Source organism: Chroicocephalus ridibundus, chromosome 1, assembly GCF_963924245.1.
Source record: "Chroicocephalus ridibundus chromosome 1, bChrRid1.1, whole genome shotgun sequence".
Lineage (NCBI taxonomy): Eukaryota > Metazoa > Chordata > Aves > Charadriiformes > Laridae > Chroicocephalus > Chroicocephalus ridibundus.
In genome coordinates, this window is record NC_086284.1 from 10,886,632 (window position 1) to 10,896,293 (window position 9,662).

General features: G+C 59.2%; 1 protein-coding gene across 1 annotated transcript; it reads left to right on the plus strand.

Annotated features, from left to right (window-relative positions):
* The first annotated feature begins 3,818 nt into the window (after positions 1–3,818).
* Positions 3,819–6,840, plus strand: LOC134512678 (neuronal acetylcholine receptor subunit alpha-10-like). The gene is made up of 4 exons (XM_063328267.1): positions 3,819–3,842; positions 5,531–5,682; positions 6,046–6,253; positions 6,361–6,840. The coding sequence occupies exons 1-4, from the start codon at positions 3,819–3,821 to the stop codon at positions 6,838–6,840; spliced, it is 864 nt and encodes a 287-aa protein (XP_063184337.1).
* The last annotated feature ends 2,822 nt before the right edge of the window (positions 6,841–9,662 follow it).

Below are 9,662 nucleotides of genomic sequence, written 5' to 3' on the forward strand. Positions count from 1 at the left end.
GTAAGAAAGGCAGGTGTTGCTTTTGCAGAGGAGAAAAGCCGTTTCCATCAGAGGTGACACGATAAGGGAATGACTGAGACAAAGAGGCTCCAGCAAAGGCTTGTAGAACATCTCTTATCACACAGACAAAAGGACAAACTCATTCCTACTGCATTAGCGTCTGGAAGGGTAGTCATACATTTAACCAGGGCTAATGACATTGAGCAATTTTTTTGTTACCAAAAAGGAAGGAAATAAACTAGTCAGATAATCTCTTTAGGTGTAGCATAAAGAGAAGCAAACAGCGGCAGGACATGCGGGAAGAATTTTAGGCGCCTCGCACAGACCGTGAACCCTGGAGTACCCAACCAACGGGAAAGGGGGGAGGGAAAAATTGGGCCGGGATTAGGAAATAAAAAGGTGTGGTGTTTCAAGAACGGAAAGTGTGCCTACTTGCTAGGTCACCCGCTCTTGCAAGAGCGTGAATAAAAATGTGCCTCCCAGAGGATTCTGCCTGAGCCTATTTCACTCGGACCGGAACTTATTTCTCACAGGGGGGTCCCAGCAGGGCCCCCAGGCACAGCCAGGTCCCGGCAGCGGCAGGGGGGTCCCCAGCCCCATCTCAGCCCCGGTCCGGCGGGGACGGGCTCAGCCACAGCTGGGGAGAGAGGGCGGGGGCTGCGGGGGCCACCAGGCAGTGCCGGGGGGGGGGCGGCTCCCAGGTCTCTCCCGGCTCCCTCAGAGGCAGCATCACCCAGGCGGCTTGTGCTGAGGCCGGCACAAGCCCGGGCAGCGGCGGGGAAGCGCAGCTCGCCCGCGGGCACCCGCAGCTCGGCCGCAGCTGGCGCGAGGGCGGGGGGCGAGGCGGGGGCGGGGCCTGCAGCCGCCGCGGCCAGACCCCACCCCCGTCAAAGGCGGCCCCGGGGAGGGCGGCGAGCGGGAGCGGGAGCGGGAGCGGGAGCGGGGCGAGCAGCCAGGGCGCGGGAGGTCACGCGAGAGTTGAGCTCGCGCGGGATTTCGCGCGGGAGTTGAGCTCGCGCGGGACGCCGAGGCAGGGCGAGGCGGGGGAGCTCAGCCATGGCCTGTGCCCGAAAGGCGCAGCCTCCCGCGTGTTGCGCACTTTCCAGAGGAGACGCGGCCACGCAGACAGAGCCCCCCTGGACGCCTGCAGCCCCCCCGGGCTGTGACTGCAGGGAGCGCCTTCACCTCTCCCGGGTAGCGGAGGGTAGAAGGGATGGCGGGTGCGTGAGGTGCGAGCAGGCGGCTGATGCGCTCGGCCTGGCGGCAGAGGTCAAAGAGGGAGCAGAAAGGCTGCGGAGCGTCAGGGAGAGGGCAGAGCAGCAGAGAGTTGGGGTTGTTCAGCCTGGAGAAGAGAAGGCTGCGGGGAGACCTTCTTAATGTTTACAAGTATCTGAAGGGTGGGCTGAAGGAGGATGGAGCCAGACTCTTTTCAGTGGCTGCCAGTAAGAGGACGAGGGGTAACGGGCACAAGGTGGAACATAGGAAGTTCCGATCAAACATGAGGAAAAACTTCTTCACGGTGAGGGTGAGAGCGCACTGGAAGAGGCTGCCCAGGGAGGTTGTGGAGTCTCCTTCTCTGGAGACTTTCAAGACGTGCCTGGCTGCAGTCTTGAGTAATGTGCTGTGGGCAATGCTGCTTTAGCAGGGGAGTTGGATAGATGATCTCTAGAGGTCCCTTCCAACTCTGAAATTCTGTGATTTGATGAAACGTTCAGCCTGGAGAAGAGAAGAGAAGGCTCCGCGGAGACCTTGGAGCCCCTTCCAGCCCCTCAAGGGGCTCCAGGAAAGCTGGGGAGGGACTCTGGATGAGGGAGGGGAGCCATGGGACGAGGGGGAAGGGGTTTCCACTGCAAGAGGGGAGACTGAGCTGAGATCTCGGGCAGAAATTCCTGGCTGTGAGGGCGGTGAGCCCCTGGCCCAGGTTGCCCAGAGAAGCTGTGGCTGCCCCATCCCTGGAGGGGTTCAAGGCCAGGTTGGCCGGGGCTTGGAGCAAGCTGGGCTGGTGGGAGGTGTCCCTGCCCAGGGCAAGGGGTGGCACTGGGTGGCCTTTAAGGTCGGTTCCTACCCAAACCATTCCCTGAAGGGGTGGGGCCCTTCTCCCCGTCCTTTTCTCCCCGTCCTTTTCTCCCCGTCCTTTTCTCCCCGTCCTTTTCTCCCCCTCCTTTTCTCCCCCTCCTTTTCTCCCCCTCCTTTTCTCCCCCTCCTTTTCTCCCCCTCCTTTTCTCCCCCTCCTTTTCTCCCCCTCCTTTTCTCCCCCTCCTTTTCTCCCCCTCCTTTTCTCCCCCTCCTTTTCTCCCCCTCCTTTTCTCCCTCTCCTTCTCGTTATGGTTTGAGAAACCCACCACAATTTCTTGTCCTTTAGAGAACTACTCTCTCACCCGATGACCCCTCCCCAACCGGGAAGGAGAATTGGGGGAAAAACAAGGACCCAGGAGGACACTGGGGAGCTACATCGCGGTTCTGTGATGGTGACTCGGAGCACTGCAGCCACACCGGAGTCTGTGCCATGGGCGCTCTGATGCCTTGTCTCCCCTGGGCCCTCTCCTCCTGATTGTGATGGGGCTCAGCGTATTCTCATCTGTGCTGCGGAGGAAGCCGCTTCAGGTAGGTGACTTGACTGTTGCAGCACACTGTGCTGTGGCATGGGGGGGCGAGGGATGGCGTGGAGTGGTGTGGGTGGCTGTGGTGTGGGACTGGGTGGGGCTCCCGTCTCACCCAGCTCCTGGGGACCTTCCAGAAGTGAAGGAGAAGAAGAAGCGTCGGGCAAGGAAGACAAGAGCCCAGCTGGAGAAGCAGAGCTGTAAGTGGCCCCAGCACGGAGCACCCTACAAACGGCCTACACCCCACGGCAGCCCTGAGCCGGGGCTGTGCTGGCAGCTGCTGGCCGCTCACTCTGTCTCCTCCCTCTGCAGCTTCTCAGCCAGTGGATGGAGGAGTGGAGAAATCCCGGCCCAAGCAGGAGAAGCGGTGAGTGTGGGGGAGACCCCAGATGCTGCCCCAGACCCTCACCCCATGCCCTGCCCCTGCCTGCGCTGGTCAGCCCTGCCCACCGGCCAAGGAGGGGTGCTGCCCGCGGGTCCCGCTGGGGTCTGGGGTGCAGCGGGGTCTCTTTCTCCTCCTCTGCAGGGCGAGTGCGGAGGCCTTGAGCCGGAAGCCCCTCTCCCCACGGGCCCCGCTGGCCACCATGGACTCCATGACAGACAGAGGCTACTCTTCCTCCGCTTCCTTTACCCTTCCCGGAGGCCTGTCCTGGTGGGATGGCGGAGCTGGCAGCACTCAACTGCTCAGGACCCCGCCATCCCCCCAGGGCTGTCAAGGGGAGGGTGGAGGAGCCAGGGCCAGCCCTGTGCCAGGACCCCCCACTGGAACTGCCAACAAGGACCACGCAAGCGGTCTACTTGACCTCTTGAGCATTGTCAGGTCGTGGGGGGAGAGGCAGCAGCGCGGTGAGCCCATGGCCAGACTGCCATGGCCAGACAGCCCATGGCCAGAGCCGGCTGCCGGCCGCGCTGCATCTGCTTCAGAAATTTCCCCTAATGCCTGGGAGGTGTGGGGCCGGGAACCCCCTGGGGTGCCCCTCTTCTGAACCAATAAAAAAGTCAATATTTTCTCTATCCCTGTGAGTGTCAGCAGATCAGTTTTGTCACTTGACGGGAGCAGAGAATCAGTTTTGTGTAATGACAGCAGTATGTGCTACAGTAACGCCGACTCTCCTGTGGAGATGGGGGGGCCCTTGCCCCTTGTGCATTACACCCCACCCGAAGAGAGAGACAACGTCTATTATTGCGTTTACTATCTTTATCAGATCATCTATTCGTATGTGTAACAATAATGCACCCTCAGTGAGTTTGCAGATGACACCAAGCTAGGAGGGAGTGTTGATCTGCTTGAGGGAAGGAAGGCTCTACAGAGGGCCCTGGACAGGCTGGAGGGATGGGCCAAGGCCAATTGGATGAGGTTTAATAAGGCCAAGGGCCGGGTCCTGCATTTCGGTCACAACAACCCCAAGCAACGCCAGGGGCTTGGGGAAGAGTGGCTGGAAAGCTGCCCCGCAGAAAAGGACCTGGGGGTGCTGGTGGCCGGCCAGCTTAACATGAGCCAGTCCTCCCCCAGATGAGCTGGGATCACTGGAAACCGGCTCAGCTCTGTCCAACCCCCCCAAAGCAGCACAGCCCTCCCCAAAATGAGCTGGGACCGCTGGCGTCCAGCTCAACCCTGCCCAGCCCCCCCAGACCAGCGCAACCCCCAGAGCCAGCCCAGCCCTCGGGACCCTTGCAGAGGCCGCCAGGCTGGGGCCCAGGGGGCGGGTCGGGGGTGTCGCGTGAAAAGGGGCAAAGCGGTTTTGGCAGAAAAGGAACCCCCTTGTGTTCTAACACTCCTCACCGAGGTGGGAGGCCAGGTGCGGCTGGGTGTAAATCCTGAGGGATGCCCAATTCAGCACTATCAGCCCAATGGCCTTTAATGTGTATTCAAGTGTTACGATTTGGATACACTACTAGTGGACTGCACCTTCCGTCTAGTCGTGCTCATGAACTAGCACGGCCACTCTCGAGTCTTTGGTCGCGTTCGGTGAGAAACCAAAAGGACGAGCTACTTCAAAAAGTGCAGTTTATTTAAGCAACAGATAGATAGGTTCTTAGGGCAGCCGGTGATAAATACACTGTCTGCAAAGCACGTGCAAATGAAAGTATTGTTACATCTACAAAACGCGGGACAACGTTCTAACGATACAGCCTGGCTATACATGTAGAAAAGAGAGTCTCGAGAGAAATTTCTGAGTTTCCCGAGGAAGCCCTCGGTATAATCTAAGTCTTACCCAAAGGTGTCCCTATGGGGGGGAAGGGAGGCTCAGCCCGTCGCCTGCTCCCAGAAGCCAGTGATGGAATTCTTTGCGATGGTGTCTTCCCTGGGTATCCCCCCTCTCTCGGGCTGTTTTTCTACTATTTGTTATCTTCGAGGTGGAGTTTGAGTGACTTTAGTCGTACATACTTTTACCATGAGTGGTGTAAACTTTTCTCGCTTCACAATTAAAGGTCTAGTTTACGAGAAGCTCAGGGCGCAGGCTCAAGAAGGAGCGGTCGCACCTTGAAGGCGGGTAGCCTTCGGGGTGGAGGTGTGTTTTGGTATTATAATGACATTCTAACGAGCAAAGTTCACACAAAGGACAGCATTTCATGAAAATTTGGCAAAATGTTGGCTCCGAGTATGGAGCGGGCAGCTAATTGGCAGCTTATCTGTTTCCTGGTATCATCCCATTCCCGTATCCGCTATACATCCTAAGGTAAAGCCGCGGAATAATTGCATCCCGTCCCGTACCTCATGTAGCTTATCTGGGAACCACCCGTGTTGTATCCTTCATGCCACCTGCAGCTGTTTTCTCCCTCAGAAGCCTCTTGATTTTCTACTTTTCCTTCCTGTGTGAACAATGCTGTACTTTTGTATTTTTAGCCAATGTAGTATTTATTCCACAGGGGGGCAGCGAGGTCTGTCCCTGTCCCCGTCCCCCACCCTCTGCCCTCGGCAGGACAAGGTGAACCAGGTCCTCACCTCCTACCTGTGGGTCCGTCAGGCCTGGCTGGACGCCCACCTCGCGTGGGACAAGGACGCTTACGGCGGCATCGACAGCATCCGCATCCCCAGCAGCTACGTCTGGCGGCCGGACATCATCATCCTCTACAACGAGTGGGTGCTGCTCGCCCTCCCCCACCCCCAGCTGCTCCCGGAGCTGGGGGGGCTGAGGCTGCGGCTGGGGGTGTTGCCAACGGGGAGCAGGGGGGTCCTGGTGTGGGGGATGTGGGGAGACGGTCACCTCGACTGGGTGAGAAGGCGGCGGCAGGAGGTGCTGGCATCAGCCTGGTGTGCCACCCACCTGGCAGCTGGGATGTGCCACCCCGGGGGTGACCAGGGGCAGCGAGCCCCCTCTTCCTGGGGGTGACGTGGGGAGGGGACACGGGGTTGGGGACCAGTGCTCGGCCCCGGCCCCGCAGACCCTTGCCCCACGTGGGGCTCGGGGCCATCCTGGCCCCACAGCGATCCCTCCCCCAGCGCCGACGACGGCTTTGGCGGCTCGGTGGAGACCAACGTGGTGCTGCGCTCCGACGGGCACATCACGTGGGACTCGCCCGCCATCACCAAGAGCTCCTGCAAGGTGGATGTCTCCTACTTGCCCTTCGACGGGCAGCGGTGCCGCCTCACCTTCGGCTCCTGGACCTACAACGGGAACCAGATCGACCTCCGCAACCGGCTGCACACCGGGGACCCGATGGATTCCATGCCAGGGGAGGTTTCGATGCGGGGAGGTGGGCAGGGGTCTCTCCCCACCCCGCCGCGGCGTCACCACCCATTACCCACGCAGGGAAGTACTACATCGCCACCATGACCATGATCACGGCCTCCACCGCGCTGACCATCTTCATCATGAACGTCCACCACTGCGGCCCGGGGCCCCGGCCCGTGCCCCCCTGGGCCAGGTGGCTCATCCTCCACCACATGGCCCGGCTCTGCTGTGTCTACGAGGTGGGCGAGAGCTGCAAGAGCCCCCAGCGGGTGCTGGGCAGGCGGGCGGGCAGGGAGGACGCTGGGGGGCCGGGGGAGAGCCCCACGGAGAGAGAGGTGGGTGCCGAGGCAGGGGGCTGTCCCCGGGACCACTGCCTGTGCCACCACGATGGCCTGCTGAGGAACGTGGGCTATGTCGCCGGCTGCATCCGGCATCACCAAGCCTCCCAGCGCCGGACCGGCAAGTGGAAGAAGGTGGCCAAGGTGATGGACCGCTTCTTCATGTGGGTCTTCTTCCTCATGGTCTTCCTCATGAGTGTGCTGGTCCTGGGCAATGCTGCATGATGGCCCTGTGGACTCACTGCCCCTAGGGACAGTGGTGGCCACCGGTGCCCCATGAGGGTGGCTCGTCCTGAGCCCCCCTTGGCCCTTCATGGACCTGCAGGGTGGAAGATCCACCAGCGCCAAGGAAGAGGAGCCTGAGAGCGGGAACCTGACTCGGCCGGGGCTGCCCCAGCTGCAGGGTTGAGGGGTCACGGCCCCCCGAGCAGTTGTCTCGGTGGTGACATATAGATATAGAATCACAGAATGGTTTGGGTGGGAAGGGACCTTAAAGATCATCTCATTCCACCCCCCTGCCCTGGGCAGGGACACCTCCCACCAGCCCAGCTTGCTCCAAGCCCCGTCCAACCTGGCCTTGAACCCCTCCAGGGATGGGGCAGCCACAGCTTCTCTGGGCAACCTGGGCCAGGGGCTCACCGCCCTCACAGCCAAGAATTTCTGCCCGAGATCTCAGCTCAGTCTCCCCTCTTGCAGTGGAAACCCCTTCCCCCTCGTCCCATGGCTCCCCTCCCTCATCCAGAGTCCCTCCCCAGCTCTGAGGCTGGACAGGCAGGGGTGGCATGGCATGTGGGAGAACAGGGGCAGGTACCTAGAGAACTTCTCGCCTCCAATGCTCTGGGGCTTCACCCCTGAACAATTACAGGACCCTGAGAGAGGAGTAGAATATCTGCAGGGGAAATACCGGGGCTCTTCTAGAGAGGCACAACTCACCGCACTGTGCGGGGCCCTGGCCACTATCTACCAGGCACTGCTCAGTGTTATGCAGCACCCTCAGGGGAAAGAGATGGAGACCAGACCGACAGCACCAGTATAGGTTAGGGGCGGACATGCTGGGAAGCAGCTCTGAGGAGAAGGACCTGGGGGTCCTAGTAGACAGCAAACTATCCATGAGCCAGCAGTGTGCCCTTGTCGCCAAGAAGGCCAATGGCATCCTGGGCTGCATATTGAAGACTGTGGCCAGTAGGTCGAGGGAGGTCATTCTCCCCCTCTACTCTGCACTGGGGAGGCCACAACTGGAGTATTGTGTCCAGTTTTGGGCTCCCCAGTTCAAGAGGGACAGGGAACTACCGGAGCGAGTCCAGCGTAGGGCAACCAAGATGATTATGGGACTGGAGCATCTCCCTTATGAGGAAAGGCTGAAAGAGCTGGCACTCTTTAGCCTGGAGAAGAGAAGGTTGAGGGGGGACCTGATTAATGTTTACAAGTACCTAAAGGGTGGGTTTAAGGAGGACGGAGCCAGGCTCTTTTCAATGGTTCCCAGTGACAGGACAAGGGGCAATGGGCACAAGCTAGAACATAGGAAGTTCCGTTCAAATACACGGAAAAACTTCTTTACGGTGAGGGTGAGAGAGCACTGGAACAGGCTGCCCAGGGAGGTTGTGGAGTCCCCTTCTCTGGCGATTTTCAAGACCCGCCTGGATGCAGCCCTGAGGGATGTGCTTTAGGCAATCCTGCTCTAGCAGGGGAGTTGGACTAGATGATCTCTAGAGGTCCCTTCCAACTCTGAAGATTCCGTGATTCCGTGACAGACACTGCGGCTACTGCAAGCCCTGTGGCAGACACTGTGGCTACTGCAAGCCCTGTGGCAGACACTGCCGCTGAACCAGGGAACCAACCCGTGCCAGTATCAGTTGCCCCCATACAGAAGAAGTACACGAAGAAATCAGTTCGCTTAGTAAGAGATGATGATGAACCAGGGCCATCATGAGAAGAGGAGGAAGGGGCAGAACCAGAGATAATTACCCGATCCCTATCCTTGAGTGAGCCGTGGGATATGCGAGAAGATTTTAGCCCACTTTCAGGCGAGCACATTGTCACCTGGCTGCTTCGGTGTTGGGATAACGGGGCCAGTAGCCTGGAATTAGAGGGTAGGGAAGCCAGGCAGCTGGGATCCCTGTCTAGGGAAGGCGGCATTGACAAGGCAATTGGAAAGAAGACCCAAGCCCTCAGCCTCTGGCAACGACTCCTGTCAGGCGTGAGGGAGAGGTACCCCTTCAGTGAAGATGTTGTATGTCAACCAAGCAAGAGGACTACCATGGAAAGAGGTATCCAGTACCTGAGAGAATTAGCCGTGCGGGAGATGATTTATTATGACTCGGACAATGCAGACTTACCCACAGACCCTGATGAGGTGCAATGCACAAGGCCCATGTGGCGGAAGTTTGTACGAAGCGCACCGTCGTCATATGCCAACTCACTGGCAGTAACGGAATGGAAAGGCGAAGAGGGACCAACGGTGGATGAGGTGGCTGGCCGGCTCCAGCGATATGAAGAAAGTCTCTCTTCCCGCCTTGTCCCAGCTGTGGAGAAACTGTCCCGAAAGGTCCAGCAACTTGAAGAGAATATGTCCTACTCCCCACCTGTACGGGCCAGCATCTCAGGTACACACCACGAGGCACCCTGTGGTTCTTCTACCTGCGTGACCACGGGGAGGACATGAGGAAGTGGGATGGACAACCTACTTGGATCCTGCGGACACGGGTACAGGAGTTGCAAGGAAGGACAACCACAAAAGGGGATCCCTCCAGGAAAAGTGCCGCCCCACTTTCCAGCGGGCAGTTCCCCAGACAGAGCAGAAGGCCTGATCTTGCTTCTGATCCTCTTGAAGGAACTTCCAAGTCTTTTCTGCAAGAAGTGAGTGAGTAACGGATACTATGACTGGTATTAGAGGGGCCCTGCCTCCGGCCAGGTGGAAGAAAGGGACAACCGGGTTTATTGGACGGTGTGGGCTCGATGGCCTGGCACATCAGACCCTCAGGAGTATAAGGCTCTAGCGGACACAGGTGCACAGTGCGCTCTAATACCGTCAAGCTATAGAGGGTCAG